Genomic DNA, 21,130 nt, shown 5'->3' on the forward strand with positions numbered 1-21,130 from the left:
AAATACTGCTTTTCTGTACACCCTCCGACTTAAAATCCTAGTGGTATTAAGTCAGAGGAACCAAAAATTAAATTTTTTTTTTTTTTTTAATCTGCCCACCGGTCAACAGGTTAAAAAAACAGATGCTCAATTTTACCGGCGTCTGTTTGCCTAACCCGTGGCTGTCAGCGGGTTCAAAAACAGACGCGGGTAAAATAGAGCATCGGTTGTCGGACCCGCTGACAGCCACGTCTTCGCTAATAAAAAAAAAAGAGAGCGATAGGGACACGCTATTATCCTTAGCGCCTCCTTATTAGCGCGACACCTCATTTAAATAGAGAATCGCGCGCCCAGGAGAGGGGGAACTCAAATCGGAGCGCCGGCGCTCTCGCATTTTTTTTTTTTTTTTACAGTATTGGCCTGCTTTTCTGATCTGTTTACTAGGTTTGTTGAGTTGATGGTGAGGAGGAAGGGCTCTAAGTTAATTCTCCAGAAGAGAAAACTTAGTTGGGTAGAATGCTCTAGGGTTGGAGGAAACCAGGGCGTTGTTGGGTTGGAGGGGAGGGGCTTGTTCTCTTGGGGACACAGTTTCCTGTAAACCGATGTGATATTTCGATCGAATGTCGGTATGTAAAAGAAAATAAATAAATTGGGGAGTTACGTTTAATTATTTGGAATAGATGGCATATATATAATTGTGGTGATTTTATTTGGATTTTCATAAATCAGCTGAGAGGGTATTCTCACATTGCTTCTGGTTCCTTTTCCCTTAACTCAGTTGGATTTGTCCTGAATGCTGTATACGGTATAGGCTTCTGCTTGTAATGTTTGCTGTACACTTCTGGAACATGTGCATCCCTGAATGTTAATGGGCTATCATCTCCTATCAAAAAGAAACAAATTCTTCAGTATGCAAGTAGGAATCAGTTTCAGGAAACCCATCTCACTAAATTAGAACATGAAAAACTTACATTTGGGTGGGTGAGGCAAATTTATTCTTCATTTAATTCTAGAAGTAGGAGGGTGTGCATTCTTATACATAAGTCTGCCACTAACTGCATCATTCTCTTTCTGACCCTGAAGGGAAATATGTATGTTTGATCCCTCTGTTCCTTTCACTTTACTTTGGTGAATGTTTATGGCCTTAATTTAGACTCTCTGCCAAGTTTTATCATTCTTTAACAGATAAAATACCTATCTTTGGGTTTATGTATGGGTGGTACTAGAATGTTTGCCGGATCCTTTGCTACATAAGTCCTCCACGCCTAGGTCAGGTCACATATCTTTTTTTTTTAGTCATGCATGATTTGATTGATACTTTCTTCCTTATAGACAATATGGAGGCACCAACATCCCCAAAAAAGGGACTATACCCTTTTCTCTCCAAAGCACAATATGTACAGCTGTTTTGGCTATTTTATGTGTACGCCTGATTTTGTAACCCAGATAACAATGTAGTTTTGCCTAGCACAATATCTGATTTTTCCCTGTACGTACCCAGATCAGTCCATACAGTGGGTTGAGCCTCCTTTCCAGCAGATGGAGACAGAGAAAAACTGAAAGGGTATCCTATATCAGGACAGTGTTCACCCTGCATCCCTTCAGTATTTCTCTATCTCCAGCAGATGCAGATGGCAGACCATGCGGCTCCCCTCTAGTCAGCTAGATTGTTTGGGGAAAGTCTATTATTAATTCACCTTTTTTTTTTTTTTTTCTCTTTTTTTGGAACTTCCAAACCTCAGTCCATTACTTGGAGATATACTTCCCTCTTGGGAGATAAACATTTTGTAGAGCTGGTTTAGGGAGCAATGTCGTCGTTAAAAATCCATACTCCTGAAAATCCCTATAAACCAGTTCTTAGATGGGATACGTTTAAAGCATTCCTTAGGGATAAGATAATAAATTATGCAAGTTTTCTTCAAAAGGAACATAGGCTGCAAAGTGAAACCCTTATGGCTAAAATTAAAGATCTTGAGGTTCAACATACATGAGACTGTTTGGCTTGGACTCTTCGATCACTGGACAAATGCAGACGGGAATGACAATCCCTTGAGGTTGGCAAAATTAAAGTACACTAAGCTGAAATTTTATGAATAAGGTGATAAACCAAGGGCCTTTCTTGCTAGAGCCATAAAAAAAAAAATCATGTAGGTTTAATATTCTGCAGGCTAATAGGCAAACTATGGGCCTTACTTCTGATCCTCTAGAAATAGAGCAATTCCCTGTACGTACCAGGATCAGTCCAGACGGTGGGTTATGTCCCCCAGTCCAGCAGATGGAGTCAGAACAGACTTCGAGAGCAAACACTTGTCCAGTACTTTTTCTGAGCTGTATGACAGGCCTAATGATGTCGACAGGGCGATTAATCAAAGGTTTTGTGAACCAGCTTGAACTTCCCCACTTACTAACCGTTGCCCAAAATGATACTATTATAGAAACATAGAAACATAGAAACTATTGGCTCCCATATCTTTGTTAGAGGTCCAGGATGTGGTTAAGGTGTTGCTGAAGGATAAAGGCTTCAGGCTTGATAAATTTCATATAGATTTTTTTTTTCGAATAAATGTTATCCGAGGTAGCTCCTTTTCTTCTTTCATCCTTTAATGCAGCTGGAGACTCTGGGTCTACTCTCAGGGACATGGCTGGTGCTACCATAACTCTTCTGTATAAAAAAGGGAAGGATGCTTTTAGATTGTGGCTCTTACAGGCCAATCTCTCTCTTGAATAGTGATGTACAAATTTTAGCCAGAGTGTTACAACTGGGACTAGATTCCATTCTTTCTGATTTGGTATACACAGATCAAACAGGTTTTGTAAAGGGTTGGGAATCCACAGCTAATACATAGAGACTATTTAATATAATTCCAGTGCAGGGGTTTGTCGGGGTATACTTGTATACCTTGATGCGGAAATAGCCTTTAATCGGCTTCTTTGGTTCTTTTTTTTTTTTTTTTAAGTCGTGTCACATGATCGGTTTATTTCGTGGATCGCAGCTATGTATACGCGTCCCAGGGCTCGTCTTCTCATTAACAGTACTATAGCCCATGGAACTCGGCAGGGATGCCTTCTTTCTCTGTTACTTTTTGACTTGGCAGTAGACCCTCTTGCAGTCTCTATAAGACAGCATCCTCATATACAAGGGGGTTTGGCTTGAGGGGTAGGATCAGAAGCTCTCCCTCTACGCAGATGATGATTTGGTATATTTAACATCTCTAGTGTCTTCCGGTCAGACTTTCTTAGACCTTCTTTCAGATTATGGTTCCATTTTTGGTTATTGGGTAATTTTTGATAAATCCAAAATTTTTTTTTCTGGGTCTTTCGATAAAGATTCCTGACCCGTCCGCCTTTAGGGTAATGACCAACAGCTTTAAATATCTGGGGATTTTTATACCTAGAGATCTCAAAGAATTATACTCCAAAAACTGTGTTCCCTTGATAGGAAAAATTAATCGGGATATGTAAGAGTGGGAGCCCTTGACTATTTCCTGGGCAGGCAGAGTTAAATCTCCTTAAAATGAATATATTACCAAAATTATTGTATTTATTTCAACATGTCTCCTGTAATATCCCACTTACTGCCTTTGATGACCTAAACAAGTCTATGTCTAAATTTATTTGGCCACATAAGCAAGCTAGAATAAAGCTGAGTCGGCTTTGGGTACCCCAAAGGGGCTTAGCTCTGCCGAACTTGCATAGTTTAGTGTACAAACTACTTTGTGATGCATGCTGGAGATAAATCTGAAGCAATTAATTTGGCTATACTCCCTTTTTTATCACAGACTTTCTCCAATAGGATATGTAGGGCTAGCCCCATTATATTACCCTGCAAATCTGGAAACAAGTTACTCGATTTCTATGTAAAGAGGGTGAGGATGTCTCCTATAGTTCCTATCTCTGAGAATCCTATTATTGTACCTTTTCCTCTGTGGTTTGAGACTGGAGGGATATAGGATTAGTCTTCGTAGCCCAATTATGGGATGACTCTGGGTTTTTCATATGCTTGCTCTGGAATTTGATCTTACTTCCAGTTCTAATGCTCAGTATTGGCAATTATGACATGCTTTAGGGGATTGTTTTGATCTTGCCAGGCCCTTGTGAACGCTGAATGGGATGGAGAATCATTTAAGTGACAAGGATGCTTTTTGCCAAGGGCATTACCACTATTTATTGGGGCATTCCTATTCGTATTAGTCCAGGTAAATGGGCTTTGCATGCCTATCAGCAGATGGAGGCAGAGCACAAAAAACTGTGAGGCATTCAGTCTCTCAGTATTTCTCTGTCTCCAGCAGATGGTAGAGAAGCAAACCTGGAGACTGAGAGAGTAGTTTAAAAAAAAATAGAAAAGAGAGGAATTTCCAAGTCAGAAATCAGCTTGGAGTGCCCCCTGAGGTGTTAGATGGCTTTGTGGACCATCCCTCAGGTGGAACCAGGCGAGTGGGGGGTTGGTAGTTCTTGGACTGACCCTGCCTGCACCATCCCGGGGGCCTGATAGCCAGGGGTCCTGGCTGCCTCATTCTCTCAAAGGGCGTCTCCTCCATGCTGAAGGCCAGCAGCAGGAAAATATACCCTTTTCTGGGATAGTTGTTTTTCTTCTAGTGCTGTGGCTCTTTAAAAAGAAATAAATAAAAAGGAGGAAGCCAAAGGAAGTGGCCAAGCTGCTGCTGGGTGGCAATTGCTGTGGGGAGAAGTTTGTTTGGCGTTCCGACGAAACCAGGGGATCCAGGGCTCATCTGAGACTGTGACCAGGACTGTTGCAGGAATTTCTCCAGCAGGCAGCTTGCACGTATGTGCCCATGTGGTAGGCCTGATGACGCCGGCTTCTCAACGAGGCAGAGCTTGTTGGGCCTACGGCTCACGACGTGGTTAGTTTAATGCGATTATGCTTTGCAGTGTATGTGCTTCTGGAGGTAAGGGAACCTCCGCGGAGGCTGCAAGGGGCTGGAGGGCATTTGCTCGCAGGGCCCATGGCAGATGCTCCCAGGGAGGCTGAGAGTGCAGCAGTATTTGCTGAGGCACATGGCAGGCAGGCAGCAGCGCTGCAGGATCTGGGGGTTCCCCTTCTTTGCTTTCCGAAATGTTACAATTATCCGGGGACGATTCCAAAGGTGGAAGTGGGATCTGGATGAGGAACCTGATGGGGATCTGGAGGAAGTTTCAGAGGATTTTGTTTTGCTTCTCCATAAGGCCTATTTGGCCAGATGGGAAACAGCCCCTAGGAGGGGAAGCCACAGTGTCCTTCAAAGAGGCCCAAGTTGGCTCCTGCTGAAGGTTCAGGCTCTATGTTTCATCGCCTGGGATTGGCGCATCCCTCGCAGGAGGGAGATCATGATACTGAGGATTTACAGGATTCGGCTGATCCGCAAGTGGCAGGAGGTGATCCGGGAGCAGATCTTGCAGCGGGCAGTCCGGCTGGATACCTGGAGACAAGTAAGGATGTGAGTGACCTGATGAGGTACCGGTTATGGAAAGAGAATATCCGAGAGTTGTCCGGTTGATCTGGAAGAGTTGAGACCTCTCATCCTTCACGTTTTGGAGGAGCTGGGGATAAAGTTTACCCAGGAGGATTTTGATAATGAGGACATGGTCCACCGAAGGCTTTTCCATTGCCCAAGAAAATGAAAAAGCTGGTGAACTGGGAGTTGGAGTCTCTGGAGGCCGGCTTGACGATCAGTAGGGTGATGGCAAAGTTGTACCTGCTGACGAAGGAGACTTTAGAGCTCTTGAAGCTGCCAAAAGGTGGATGTGGCAGTCTCAGCGGTCACTAAGAAGATTATTCCAGTGGCAGGGTCTAATGCGCTAAAGAATATCCAGAACTACAAGCTGGAAATTCAGTTGAAAAGGATGTATGAAGTTTCAGCCTTGAGTCTCCAGGAGGCAATCTGTGGTAACTTAATGCAGAGGGCCTGTTTTGCATTGGGTGCAGAAGGCTCAGGAGAATGAGCCCACCTAAGTAGACTCCAAGCAGGCGGCCTGGTTGGAGGCTGAGGTGGCTGATGCCTTGTATGACTTGGTCCGGACATTGGTCAGGTTTATGGTCTCCACAGTACGAGCGAGGAGACTCCTGTGGTTATATAATTGATCAGTAGATGTATGATCTAAGTCGCAGCTAGCTGTGTAATCTTCCTTTCAAGGGTAAGCTGTTGTTCGGAGAGGTTCTGGAGCAGTTAATGAACCATCTAGGGGAGTCCAAAGGGAATAAGTTGCTGGAGGATAAGAAAAGTGTCAAGAAGACCTTCTTGCCACGATCCAGTTTTTGGGGTATGAGATGGTTTTAGTCTGGCAGGAGAGCTGCAATATTTATTTATTTATTTATATATAGAATTTTATACACTGTCGTTCGGTATTGCCATCACAATAGTTTACAAAGATTTTAACATTGGGTTAACATGATTAAAGATTTTACGTAGGAGGGTTGTGGAGGTCAGAAAGGTGTTAATTATTGTAGGGGGTGGGTTTCTTGTAATAGGCTGGTAGAAAAATACAATGTAACAAGGATATTTTTCAAGGGTAACAAGGGTATAAGTATAGAACAAAAATATAATATAAAACATAGGTTATATTATAAACATAGGTTATGTTCTAGAAGAAAAAAAGGTTAAATTATAAAGCATGTGCAAGTAACAGAATATTTGGGAAGCTGTTTCGGGTAGTGTCATAACTTTGGTGTGTCAAATTGGTTGATCATGGAGGGTTTCAAATATGCTTCGGTGATGCAGAAGAAAGGGGTGAAATGTATAGTTGCTCAGTTCAGTCGGTAATGTGCTTGTCTTTCTGAATGGGAAAGGTCTGTCATATTGTGTAGTGGGAGGGATATGGTAATTTCAGTGTGAGTCTTGGTAGGCTTTGGTGAAAAGCCATGTTTTAAGTTCTTTCTTGAAGGTTTTCAGGCTGGGTTGTAGTCTTAGTTCAGTCGGTAGTGTGTTCCAGAGTTTGGGGTTAGCGAGGGAGATTGCTCGGTCGCCTATAGAGGTAAGTTGTGTTGATCGACGGGGAGGAATTGATAGGAGACCTTTGTTGGCAGAGCACAGGTTTCTGTGTGGTTCGTGAGGTTTAATCTCTTCGCTTAACCAGTTGGTTCGTTTCTCATGTATCTGTGTACAATGGTTAATATTTTGTATTCGATTCGGTATTTAATTGGAAGCCAGTGCAGGGATGTTAGAATTGGGCAGAAGTAGACCTCGGGAAGACAGTCCTTTCAGGGGTCCCTCAGGACTTTCAGGGATGGTTCCGGTCGGGGACCGGAGGAAGAACGACCTCGCAATGAAGTCTGGTTGGTTCACTCTTCAGTGGAAGCTGTAGGAGGGAGTTTATCCCTGTTCTATGAAGAGTGGATCAAGATCATATTGGACCAGTGGGTTCTAGAGGTGATAAGAGAAGGCTATACCTTAGAATTTTCTCGTCCGATCAGAGAGGTCTTCATGGCTTCCCATCTGTCTCCAGAACCAAACAGGAGGTGGTTTGGGATATACTGCATCATCTGCAAAGGCTGGAAGCGACTACCGGTTCCACTGCTGGAAAGACACTGGGGAAGATACTTGATTTATTTCGTCGCTCCCAAAATGGAGGGCATATTTCAACCCATTCTGGACCTCCAGAAAGTCAGCACTGCACTGCGAATGCCATTGGAAACTCCAGGGGTGAGGGACCTCATTTGTTGGATGTTTGCCAGATTCTGTTGTGGTATCTGAAGGTCACCAGTAGCTTTCGATGGTTGGATCATCTGTTTGTCTTGTTCGGGGGAGCAAAGAAGGGAAGTAAAGCTTCTAAGGATAAATTGCTTGTTGGTTGAAAGAAGCTATCTTGTCAGCCTATCTATGCAAGGGTCTGAAGATTCCATTGGGGTTGCAAGTGCACTCTACTGGGGTGCAGGCAGCCTCCTGGGCTGAGTATCAGCTGGTGTTGTCTCAGGAGATCTGTAGGGCAGCAACGTGGTTGTACTACAGATTTTCTTTTGTCATTACTGGTTGGATGTTCGAGTGCCAGGTGAGCAGATGTTTGTTTGGCAAGAGTGTGTAGAGAACAAGTCTTTTGAATGCTCACCTAGTGTAGAGGTGTCTTGGTACATTCCACGTGTCTGGACTAATCTGGGGTATGAACAGGAAAGGAAAATTGGTTGTTACCTGCTAATTTTCATTCATGAAGGAGATTTTTAAGGCTGAAGGGGTCCAGAGACCCAGCCCCTTATCTGCGAAAACCATTCTGATTGCATTGATAAAACTGGATCAGATTTCAGTATGTGTATATTCAGAGCCTATAGGATGCCCGGGTTTGGTTGGTTTCCTTGGTGTTGGTGTGGTGCTCCAGTTCAGGGGGCTCCAAACCTGGTTTTGATGTTCACCCTGATAAAGAGGGGGAAATTTGGTTTTAAATTTAGTTTGGCTTGGGTGCAGGTCAATACTGAGGGACTGCAGGTGGCATTCTCGGATATGTAGCAATTCCTCAGATTTTTTTTGTTCTTTGCCTCCATCTGCTGGCAGGGATGCAAAATCCACTTGTTTGGACTGATCTGTGGTACTTCAGGAACAAAAATTAGGTAAGAACCAATTTTCCTTTTTTCTTGATAAATTTGGTAATTCCATCCCTCAAACCATTATACATACTTAGAACATGGATTTGGGTGCCACTTTGCTACATAAGTGATTAATAACTTTGGATGCTAAAGCCTGGAAAAGCATCTGGTTTTCTGCTCACTCTATATCTGGTCAAATTATTGTACAGAACTTACCGCACTCCTATTTTCTATTCTTGGGTGCCAATAGCACTTGTTGGAGAGGCTGTGGTGAAATTGGTACTTACATGCATATATGGTGGGGATGCCAGGATGTGTGACACTTTTGGTATTAGGTCACATAGGAAATTGTGGACATCCTTAGTTTTACGATACACATTGCACCTAAGTTGGGACTCTTAGGATGATGGGATGGATCCACAATTCCAGTAAAACATAGGAAATTAGTGGGTCAGTTCCTTTAGGCAACTCAATTTATTGTTGCCATTTTTTTGGAAATCTAATTTGGACTTGATTCCTGGCAGGCTCAGGTGTGGAATATTGCTGACATTGAGAAATTAAGATATAATAGTAAATATGAAACCTTTAAATATAAAATCTGGGGTCTTTATTACACTTTTTATGAACATACCTGAATTTGATATACTTCTATTTTTGGTATGGTGGATTACCATAGATTGATGGTAATGTTGTTCCTCTTTTATATAACCTCTCAGTTATGGTGGTGTTTATTTTTCTTTTTCGATGTATATGAGGAGTATGTAGTATTGTTTTGTCTCTATTGTATACAAAAAAATTGTTTATATAAAGTTGTTAAAAAAAAAAAAAGCAGTTGTGGGTAATAAGACTTCTTCCATAGGTTGTAGAAAAGCCTTCCGATTTGGAATACAGTCATGAGGATATTGCACCATATAGAACTGGTGCATAGAGATATGGACAGTAGGCATGAAGTTTTGAAAGACTTTATTGCCAAAATTATCTGGCAACCTTTTTTCAGTTCAGACTCCCTGACGATTGACTGATGTGGTATCACTCCAAATCCCAGAAATCTTTGGACTCTGTATTTGAGATCCAGCTTCTTAGCTGTAGGAACGCCAGAGATAGAGGTGCTTCCTATCTTTTCATCCTAGAATGTTGTGAACTGGGAAAGCTGTGGATCTAATGGGACGTCCAATATCTGGAGGGGCCCGAAGACTTGTAAGCGGGGGTCTTTGACTTTAACCTTTGTCCTCACCTTTTCCATGAACTGTAAATGTAACAGGGGTTCCAGGGTGATGCATGGTTAGGTGTATCCTGAAGTGGGTTAGAAGGTACATCTCTAGCAGAGACTACCATAAACTTGCTGGGCAGACTGGATGGACCAGTGGAACTTTTCTGCCATCATTTCTATGTATGTTTATGACCTTTTTTCTAAATACGAGGGTCTATTAAAGCAAGGATGTTTTTGTCGATGCATGCATTAGTTGTAACAAAGTGATTGGCTTCAAACGGGCAACCATGCTCATTTTGCGCTGTGCATCATTGGGCCTTTAGAATGGTGGGTTGATGCATCAAGATACATCAGAATGAGTCATGCGCGTTGAGCGCATAGGTCATATTGAGTGCATGCATCAATGGTGCCAATGCTGACTTATGCTTCTTCAGTGCCGACTCTGGTTCGATGCAGGGTGATTGTATCAGTTGAGCCCCTGGCTTTGATTAGGCCAATGGAGAAGACTTTGAGGAGCTTCTTCATTCCTCTTACCACATATGCAATTCTTCAACCTGCTCCCTGCGGGTTTCTTCTTGCTGATCATTTTGAGCAGGCAAAGGTGGTGTTGGTGCCACAGTGCAGCAAGGCAACTAAAAGTAAAGAAAATAATGAAAAAAACACAAATTTTAAAGGATTTTGAAAAACAGAGAGACTGAGTACACCTCCATGCTGTTCTAGGCCAAAAAATGACATAGGAGGCAACACCTGCACAGGAACTCTTTCACCTGCTCAGTAGAGTTCAAAGCTTTACTAGCTAGGAGAGATGAGTCCGTTTTGGTGCTGCTGGATGACATCACCCACATGTAATGGCTAATTCAGCCTGCTTTATCGGAAAAAGAAGTTTTATATTTGTCACACGATTCACCTGAAACCATATGAAGTGTTTTTTTTATTCTAAAAAAAAATGTCACCTGGGAAATTCTTATTTATAAAGTTGTATTGAAGGTGTTGGTGATTGCTAGGTCTACACTGGACTCATGGTGCTTTGATCCCACTTTTTAGCTGGCCTGAATGAATGTGAATCAGAAGAGCCAGACTTGTGAAATGGTGCAGCCTAGTGGGAGTCCAGGAAGTGACTTCGATATCATCGGTGGTGCATCATCTCTGGGGAAATCAGCCATGTTGCAGCTCCCATCGGAGATGGCGAATCATGAAGTTATTCAGCGCCTTATGGTGGAGAACCAAGATCTGAGAGGTAGGTTAAGGCTCCACTAAACCCCTGAACTCTCTGTAAGAAAAGAAGTTAGTAATAGGGGGGAGGGGGTAATATTTGGTCACTGGCTGGATTGCAAAGTTAGCGGATAAGATTATGTGGTTCATTTTGAAGGGATATTTCAGTGGTGCAGCCGCACTATTGAATAGAGCAAGTTATCTTAAAGATAGTCATAATTCGGCTAAGTTTAGGACTACTCTGACACGACCAAAGTTAGACTGATATGTTATCTAGCTAATTCTGAATTTCACAGTTAGCTAGATAACTTATCCAGCTAACTTAACTCTTCCCAGAAACACCCAAGAATGCCTGTGCATTATCCAGCTAAATTTCAGCTGGATAATTATATTCCCAAGTCAGCATTTAACCTGATAATTTTCCTTTTTCTGACTCAGTGTCTCTGAATATGGACATCAGTGTGGTGTACAGACTATAATCTGCTATAGGGTTGCCACCTTTCCCCATGTAATAAGGAGTAGGCTGACCCAGGGCATGATTTACTGCATACATGGATTTGTCATTGATTTTCCCATTTACTTATTTAAGAAAATGAGAACTACAAATCTGTGCATGCAGTGGAGTAAAACCAAGACTTGACATTATGACATGGAGCCAGTTGGCAATCCTAGTCTGTTGTCTATTCAACAGAGACAAAATAAGAGAGAATACAGTATGCTGCAGCAATTAAAAAAAAAAGTAAACCGAATGTTAGGAATTCGGTAAACAAAGCTCGCACCTCATGCAAACTTTTAGCCTTTCCAATCACACCTTAGTTTTTTTTTCTTCCTAATTTCCTCATTCTATCATAGTCTCCATTTTAAAGTGCAGTGGTTTTACTACATGTCCTTCACGCCAGTGATTATGTTAAATTGACTGCTATAGCTAAAGCAGCCCCACTACAGAAACTTCTTGCATCAGTTCCTGCATCCCACTGAGGGCTAGATCTAAAACAGCTCCCCCTTTTGTCAGTTCTAGGACTGGCTGCTCCATGAAAAAGTAATTTATGGCATCCAAAACAAACTCTGACCCAGTCAATAGAGGTAAATGACATTTCCCGTTTTTATTGTGCTGCCAAACTTGCCCTTCTAATTTTTTCTAGCATTTTACAAACTGTTTCTTCATCTTTGCAAGGTGAACACTAATATAAACCCACTGCCGTACTCTTACCCATCACACAGGGAATGTCTATCCATAAGGAATCCACAGTTTCCTGCAGGATTTGAATCCTACTTCATTGTATGCCATCTTTTACATATATTGCCTCCTTCACCAATTTGAACTGCCCTTTCATGATATCATTTATACCCTGGCATCGCAGTACCCATTGGTTATCCCCTTTCCATCACGTCTCTAAGCTATCTATAATGTCTATATCGTTTTATAATTTCATACATACTCTCTCTCAGGAGCAAAGAGATTGAGAAAAGGAGGTTCAGACCTACTATAACAAATCTTGCTGACAGGGCCAGCTCTACGCTAACTGGCCAAATGTGTGAAAAGTGAAATTGACCCCTGGCCCCTTCCCCCCAGTACAAAAAAACCCAGCCTCACTTTTATCTTCTGTCCACCCTTCCTCACTCTTAACTTCCAACCACCCACCTCTTCCTCCCATCTTTGCACTTACCCTCCATTCCTTCCCTAGCCCAGTTCCACTGACGTGAGAGCAGCAGTGGAGGCAAGCACTTCTAAACACTGCTTGCTGCCACCAGCATGTGTATCCCACATAATTCAAATAGTGCCCCGTGCAGGGCAGTGAGGTGCCGATGGCAGGAAGTGGCATTTAGAAATACCAGGCCCTGGGTACTGCTAACTTACTTTCTTATTGGCGGGAGCAACACTCACTGCACTTGAACCCAGTGGGCTGCGGGAGAAAGGGGTGGCACTTGGATGAAACTCTTTTTTGCCCAATGGGCCCTATCGGAAGAGGGACTGTGGATCTACTTTGGGCCAAAAGTCAGATCGGAAAGGGCCACTAGCACCCCCCCCCCCCCCCCCTAAGTGTTTGGTTCCCTGTGTGACAGCACAGGTTACACATCCCCAAAGCCAGCCTTGCTTCTCACAGTGTGTAAACAACCCTTTTCTTTTTTTTTACTTCTCACTGCCAGTTTGCTGTTTCTTGCTCACGCACAGTGCTGCTTACTCAATCATCTCTTGCACCCTCCATCTTCTCAGTCTCCTCTCAGTTCAATAAGAACATGCCATACTGGGTCAGACGAAGGGTCTTTCAAGCCCAGCATCCTGTTTCCAACAGTGGCCAATCCAGGCCATAAGAACCTGGCAAGTACTCAAACACTAAGAAGATCCCATGCTACTGATGCCAGTAATAGCAGAGGCCATTCCCTAAGTCAACTTGATTAATAGCAGGTAATGGACTTCTCCAGGAACCTATCCAAACCCAGCTACACTAACTACATCCTCTGGCAACAAATTCCAGAGTTTAATTGCATGTTGAGTGAAAGAATTTTCTACGATTTGTTTTAAACGTGCTACTTTCTAATGTCAGAGTGCCCCCTAGTCATGTTATCATAAAGAGTAAATAACCGATTAACATTTATGCGTACTAGCCCTCTCATGATTTTATAGACCTCTATCATATCCCCCCTCAGCCATCTCTTCTCCAAGATGAACAGCCCTAACCTCTTTAACCTTTCCACATAGGAGAGCTGCTCCATTCCCTTTATCATTTTGGTCGCCCTTCTCTGTACCTTCTCCATCGCAATTATATCTTTTTTGAGATGCTGCGACCAGAATTGTACACAGTATTCAAGGTGCGGTCTCACCTTGGAGCGATACAGAGGCATTATGACATTTTCTAGATTAATTCACCATTCCCTTCTTAATAATTCCTAACATTCGGTTTACTTTTTTTAATTGCTGCAGCACACTGTATTCTCTCTTATTTTGTCTCTGTTGAATAGACAACAGACTAGGATTGCCAACTGGCTCCATGTCATAAGGTCAAGTCTTGGTTTTACTCCACTGCATGCACAGATTTGTAGTTCTCATTTTTGGAAGCTCAGATAAAATTATATTACATGTATTAAAAAAATGTTGATGGAAGACCAAACGACTGCCAGCATGGTTTAATGGTGAGTTGAAAGAGACAGTTTAAGCCAAAAGAGCATCACTCAAAAAATGACATTCAGAGGTCTATTAAAAATCTTCCTGTTTAAAAAGGCTTAAGACTGAATGGGGCTAGGTTTGGTATCTAAAGCTTTCTCACTATTACAGGATTGTCCAGTAAGCTACCTTTCTTATGTCTTTGTTTTTCATTATATATTTGTTTTTATTAATGTTGTTTTGTAAGTTGCCTAGGCCTTTGTGTAGGGCAAGTTATACATTTTAATACATTGTAAATTGGTATGCAAACCCAAAATTAAAAAAAAAAAAAATAGGCAAAAGCAAGTACTGGGAAGTTTAAATATAAAAGGTTAGTAAGACAGGCCAAGGGAGAATTTGAGAAGAGGCTTGCCACAGGCAAAAGCTAATAAAATCTTATTCAAGTACATTTGAAGCAAAAAGCCTCTGAAGGAGTCAGTTGAGTTGCTAAATGACTAAGGGGTAAAAAAGGTGCTTAGGGAGCACAAGATAATAGCAGAAAAACTGAATGAATTCCTTGCCTCGCTCTTTATGGAGCAGGATGTTAGGACCATACGCACACTGGAAATGTACTTTGGTGATTTCTGAGCAACTAAACAAGTCTCTGGGATAAAGGAGGATGTAATAGATCAAATGGACAAACTAAAGCTTAGCAAAGCACCAAGGCCGGGTGGTATCCATCCTGCAAGAACTCGAATATGAAATTGCAAACTTGTTGCTAGTGGTCTGTAACCTATCATTTTAAACAGCCCCAACACCCGGAGATTGGAGGGTGGCCAAAGTAATCCTGATTTTTAAAAAGGGCTCTGGGGAGATCCAGGAAACTATAGACTGGTGGGCCTGACATCTATGTCTGGCAAAATGGTAGACACTATTCTTACAAACAAAATTACTGGCCATTTAGATAGACATGGCTTAATGGTGAAAAGCTGACATGGTTATAGCAAAGGGAAGTCTTGCCTTACACATCTATTAGATTTTTTTGATGTTGTAAATAAACATGTTCATAAAGATAAGCTGGTTGATGCAGTGCATTTGGCCCGAAATTAAAATTAAAATTTATGACTCTGTCAGTGATATACTGTCTTGTCTTATTTTATTACCCCCTTTGTATTTTAATTTGTTATATCTGTTTTATGTATTTTAAGTAATGTGTATGTTCTCTGTGCCCCGCCCTGAACGTAGGAAGGGCAGGTAAAGCAAATGTTGCTTACCTGATGTAACAGGTGTTCTCACAGGACAGCAGGATGTTAGTCCTCACAAATGGGTGACATCGAGGATGGAGCCCTGTACGGAAAACTTTTCTGTCAAAGTTTCAACAAGCTTTGACTGACACTGGCACACTGGGTGCACTGAGCATGCCCAGCCTGCAATTATCCCTGTGAGCCACAGGTGTCTCCCTCAGTCTCGTCTTATAGCTAAAAAGCGCAAGCGAAACTAAAATAAAAGTATACAGACCCAACTCCGCGGGGTGGCGGGCGGGTTTCGTGAGGACTAACATCCTGCTGTCCTGTGAGAACACCTGTTACATCAGGTAAGCAACATTTGCTTTCTCACAGGACAAGCAGGATGGTAGTCCTCACAAATGGGTGAGTACCGAGCTGAGGATGCCCGGGAATGCACCAGATACACCGCAGATGCGCAAAGGCGTAACGACTGAGGTGGAAATGGGAACGGAGGGCATCCGCAACACCATAATGGGTTCGTGGAAGGATGTTGGGTAGTGAATTGAAAAAAGTAAGAGTAGGCGGACTGGCCAAACATGGAGCATGCCGGCTAGTCAAATGTAAGCAATAATAGGCTGCGAAGGTATGGAGAGGACTCCAGGCTGCAACCTGATAAAAAAGTACAAGCAGCAGTAACCAAAGGGAAGCTGTTAAGGCTAAGACGGACACAACAGTATGTGGATACCCACAGTGTTGTAGTGAAATGTCTGCTTGTTGGTAGGAAAGGAAATATAGACCACTTAATCAGAAGGATTAGGTCTGTGTGGCCACTGGAAGTAGCAGCTGGACCCTTGCATGAAGGAAAGAGTCAAGTGGAATTCACATGGAATGCAGTGCAATGTAGATAGAATGTAAGCGCAGCATTACTGTCCAGGAATGTGGAAAACCCACTCTCTCCCTAGGGCGAGAGAGAGAGGTTAGGAAAAATTAATAGAGTATTTCCTGAGGAAAGGAGATACAACATCTACCTGAAAAGGATAGAAAGTTGAATGCGTAGAACTACTCAGTGGCAGAGGAACGGAGTCAGGTGAGTATGGAAAGAGTGCATAACTCACGGACCCTGCTGGCAGGAATGACATTAAGAGGGAAAGAAGTTCCCTTGCCAAACTGTGGAAGAGAGGAATGGAAAGGCTCAAACGTAGAATGTATGAGACTTATAAGGAGAATATACATGTTCATTCCGTGATTAGAGAAATAGAGGCGGCTTGATCAGTGGATAATCCATGGTAAGCCGACTCAGAGAGGATTACCGAAAACGGGAACCCAACTCCCAAAACGATACACCTCCTAAGAGAAAGGTGTATCTATGTGGAGGATGTCTGGAGAACAGAATCCGAGGGAGTAAGAAAAAATGGTGGAAAAGTAAAAGGGGTAATACCTCTTTTTTTTTTTTTTTTTTTAGCGTCAGGAGGTAAAGCCTGCCATATTAAACGGCAAGATTTATGTTTAGAAGGTTATGTGACGCTACCAGAACCTAAGAACATCAGTAAGTCTATGATTTGGGACTGACTGGTGAGGGAATAAAAGGTTACTGATATGATGGATTGAGAAGTATGGGAAGCATACTGATCTCAGTCAGGGAGTGGGGAAAAGAATACTGAACCCCATCCCAGTTCAACATTAGAAGAATGCTGGCTACGAGAGGCAGCAGAAGAGATATATTGAAGAGGCCTTTGATGGAAGAAAAGGCATCTAAGGGAACGCATAGGAAACATGTGCAGGGAGCAGAACCTGTGCATCGTATGGAATGATGCAGACGCCGAGGAAAGTTTAGTTAAACTCAGCGTTAAAAGATTTGCCCTGTACACATGTAATTGAGACCATTCGAGAGGATAGAACCTACGTGGAGAAGGTCTGATAGAGCGTTCATTAAATCTCTTAGATATGTGGCCCAAGGTCGCATGAAGTGAACAAGGGCCAAGGGTAGAGCTGCGCAGCTGTCTAGCAGAGCAGCTAAGAGGTAATGCGTGCTTATGAGTTGGAAAGCACATTGTCCCTATGCTGTCTGTCTGTTTGCACAAAGAATTGTTGCAAAAGCAGTATTGGAAGGCATAAGGGCATAACTCATGGGTGCAACGTCCAGGAAGTTTATGAGAAACTATGCTGGAGTGCAATAGATGCATAATGGGTTGAAAGCTTTCAGGAGAAACTTTATAACCCTAAGGAATTGTGAGCATGAGTCGAAGGAGACTAGGTCCTAGTTCGAACTGGGATAAGAATCAGGGACGAAAGCAATGAAACCACTTAGGTCCATTGAGTATAGAATGTCACTGAATATAACCCATAGCAGTTTTGAATTATGAGAAAAATGCATAGTGGGAAGAAACCCCATAGCCCAACCATGAAAAGTTGAAAGGCTGAGGTTATGGAAAATATGCGCAGGGACATATAACAATGTATCAGAATGTCTGTGCGCATGCTGGACAAGAGGGTCTTAAGACTGTGGTGTCCAGAAGTGTTACAGAAGGGATTTATGGCAGTGACAGTAATCCCAGTTAGTAAATGTTTAGTGAGTCCTGAAAAAAGTGAGAGCTCCTTGCATGTACTGAAAGTGGTTAGCAGTAGTCTATGCAAGGAAAGTGAATGATGTTACACTCCGCAGAGAAAACAGCATTCACCAACAGTGATGCAAGAGACAGTTCACTTACCGAAGCTGGTGCCAGCGGCAGAGCTTGGGGTTGTAATGTTGACTCACCATAAAGCACATAGAAACATTAAAATAATGTACTTACTGCAGTATGGAGTGATGGTAACCAAAGATACCATTGTACCTGTGACGTCTAAAGAAAGTTGGATTTTCTTAGGTCCAGGATGTGCGGAGAGTAACTATTTTCTGTTAAAAGAAAGAATAGTGCAATTAAAACTCCCCAACCCCCCTCCCTTCTCCCCTCTGCACTTCGTAGCGCCTGGGGGAGTGTACCGGGACTTTGGTACAAGGTGGGGTGGCCGCTCTGATATCTGACCAGATGGGAGACCAGGAGGTGTCCCAATGGAGGATATCATGTAGGCTCCTGCAGGTGTGTGAGCGGTAAGTGGTACCCGCATTTCTGTATGCTGTACAAGGAGACACTGAGACCTGTGGCCAGGCCTCAAGGTGGACTTGTACATGGGGCAATGGTTGCTGAATCTCATGTTTAGCAGATCAGCCAATGCAGCTGGACCTTGGTTGGGAGGGAACCAAGAGTCAGAGCATTGGTCGGCACAGGGACTTGTTACTGACAAGAGAAGAAGCCCTGCTGCAATCCCAAGAAGATAGAGGGGTTCTCCTGATATTGTGGCTAACATAGCTAACATAGCGATATGTGACACTAATACAGTTCTAAAAGGCACATGACCCAGAACTTTTCGAACCACGGTCCGAATGGGAGAACACAACTCTATGGGAATGCCGCCGAAGCGGGTACTTACCATCCGACGTGGATCGCCGCAAGACGAGCCGGTGAAGATTGTTGACTCCGACGGTCTCCGGAGTCCTCGAGGGTAAGGCCGGGGACGTAAACGTCCATCTCGCTCTGAAACCCGGTATGGTGGCACAGGTACAGAGGAGACAGGCCAGGCGTGAGTGGCGTTTAGACTGCTAAGTGTAACAGATGGCCATAGTCCCACACCACTTGACGGTGGGGCACGCCAGGAACAGAGGAGCCCTAACGGAACTCATGTTCCCTTCCCTCGTCACAGCGGCTCGATGTGTCGTGACGCCAATGCAGAAGCCGTCGGACCTGGATCCGGAAGTTCTGGATCACCAAGGACTGCCAAAACTGTAGGAACAGTGCTGATGGCAGTGGTGATGTCGCTCTGCCCGAGCGTTGTCCAGCCTGGAGAAGGATGGCACCGATGTGCTGGATGGCGTCAGCGGCGGACGATCACGATGTCGGCGATGATGGGTGCCACGGTGCTCGGCCCGGTCTTTCCCCAGCGCCGAGATGGAAGCCCTCGTCGTCCTGGAAGGCGATCGATGACGAACTGTCAGCACGCCTGCTCTGCTCCTGACACAATGGAGTGTCTTAAGCTAATACGGGGCTTAAAAAAGAACCCAAAGCGTGGAGCAATGTGAGGAGGCGAGGGTATTATGTGGCGGTGCTATGTCGGTATTGACGATATTGAAGGCAACCTAAGGGGCTTCGAGGATATCATCAAAATGGGTATGAAAAATCATCGATGACTGGCCAGGAGAATGATGACAGTGACGGGCACTGACAGCACTGGCATAGGTATCTTTGAAACGATGTGGAATCGAATAATCGAAAAACATTGCCGTTATTGAAAAAGATACCGGCATCGACTGAGTCGAAGTCGAATCAATAGGGCGTCAAGGACACCGAAGGAAAACGGAGGTGTCGAGGGCATCGATGCATGGAGGCGGGCATTTATGCCGTTTGTGGCATGGCCACGGGCATCAACTATAGGGCCACAGACGTTGACGGTATCGATTTGGACAGACTCAGATTTCCAAGTGTACATGGCATCGGTGCCCCAGACACGTGTGTCGGTGGCATCGATATGGACACGTATGGAATCGATGGCATGGATCTCCCAGTCGATGAATTCCATCCCGGCATCAACGCCAGTCCTGGAATCGGCATGGGCATCGATGCCAGCCATAAGGCTGGCATTGGCATCAACGCCCATCCACGGAATCGAGCCGGCATGGATACCCACCGATGGGACCCACCTGGGCATCGAATTTCACCGATGGGAGCAGCCTGGCATCGACTGCCCTCGATGGATGCATTCTAACATAGATGCCCATGGATGAAACACCTGGGCATCGGTGTCCATCGATGCAAAAGGACCTGGCACCGATGCCACCGACGGACAAGCCATCCGGCACCGATGCCATAGACGGACAAATCATCCGGCACCGATGTCCATCGATGGACAAGCCATCCGGCACCGATGTCCATCGATGGGGACCATCCGGCACTGATGTCCACTGATGGGGACCATCCGGCATCGATGCCCACCGACGAAATCGATGTGGCACAGATGCCCACCGACGGAAAAGGGCCGGACATCGGTGGGGAGGATGGGGCATCGATGGAATCCCCAAAAAGGGGGTGGCATCGATGAAGTGACCCTGGGATCGTTAAAAAGTGTCTCGGGCAACGGTGGCGGCGACCCGAGTATGCATGGCAGTGACTAACAGCGTGTGCGTCAATGGCATGCATCTGGGTAGGGACGGCACCGAGGAAGCCCAAGGGAAAAAAACAGTGCGTAGGAGGAAAAAAGCCTGGTAGCACTGAAAAGCAAAAAACATGGATAAAGGCATCAGGGCACCGTGGGGGGAGGGGCGCTGATGACATATAAAAGCCCAGGGCGGTTTAGGAGGGTCCCGGTGTAGCGATAGGGTATCGACTGCGTGAGGGTACCAGGGAACGAAGGACTTGAAGCTACAGAGGTCCTAAAGTTAAGGAAAAAATCCCTACCCCACTAGCATAAGCAAGCAGAGTGTCACAGAGATACTCGCAAGCTGTTTAAAGTTAACTGAAAAATGGGGGAAGGGAAGGCTTCAGTCAGTTAACAGCCTTAAGATAGTGACAGGAACCGACCGAAAAAATAAGAATTAGTACTCACCGAGCGTCGTAAAAACGTACGCGGAGGGAGACCTGTGCAGGGAAAAGTGTTTTTTGAAGTGAAAAGTTAAGTGTTTCCATGAGGTAATTAGTTAAAAAATCCTCACAGAGCTCCAACCGCTATGCTGACTGCAGAGCGGAAAAAAGAAGACTGAGGGAGACACCTGTGGCTCACAGGGATAATTGCAGGCTGGGCATGCTCAGTGCACCCAGTGTGCCAGTGTCAGTCAAAGCTTGTTGAAACTTTGTGAGAACAAATGTTGTAAAATAAATGTAAAA

General features: G+C 44.1%; 1 protein-coding gene across 5 annotated transcripts in view; it reads left to right on the top strand.

The window, feature by feature from the left end:
- IKBKG (inhibitor of nuclear factor kappa B kinase regulatory subunit gamma) overlaps positions 1-21,130 on the top strand; it is a 77,639-nt gene that overhangs the window by 3,203 nt on the left and 53,306 nt on the right. For all 5 annotated transcript variants that reach the window (XM_029608430.1, XM_029608420.1, XM_029608417.1 and 2 more), the window contains exon 2: positions 10,743-10,935. In XM_029608430.1, coding sequence (XP_029464290.1) covers positions 10,752-10,935 — 184 coding nt within the window. In that variant the 5' untranslated portion in view covers positions 10,743-10,751. The remainder of the gene's footprint in view (positions 1-10,742; positions 10,936-21,130) is intronic.

This window comes from Rhinatrema bivittatum, chromosome 1 (genome assembly GCF_901001135.1).
Source record: "Rhinatrema bivittatum chromosome 1, aRhiBiv1.1, whole genome shotgun sequence".
Taxonomy (NCBI): Eukaryota; Metazoa; Chordata; class Amphibia; order Gymnophiona; family Rhinatrematidae; genus Rhinatrema; species Rhinatrema bivittatum.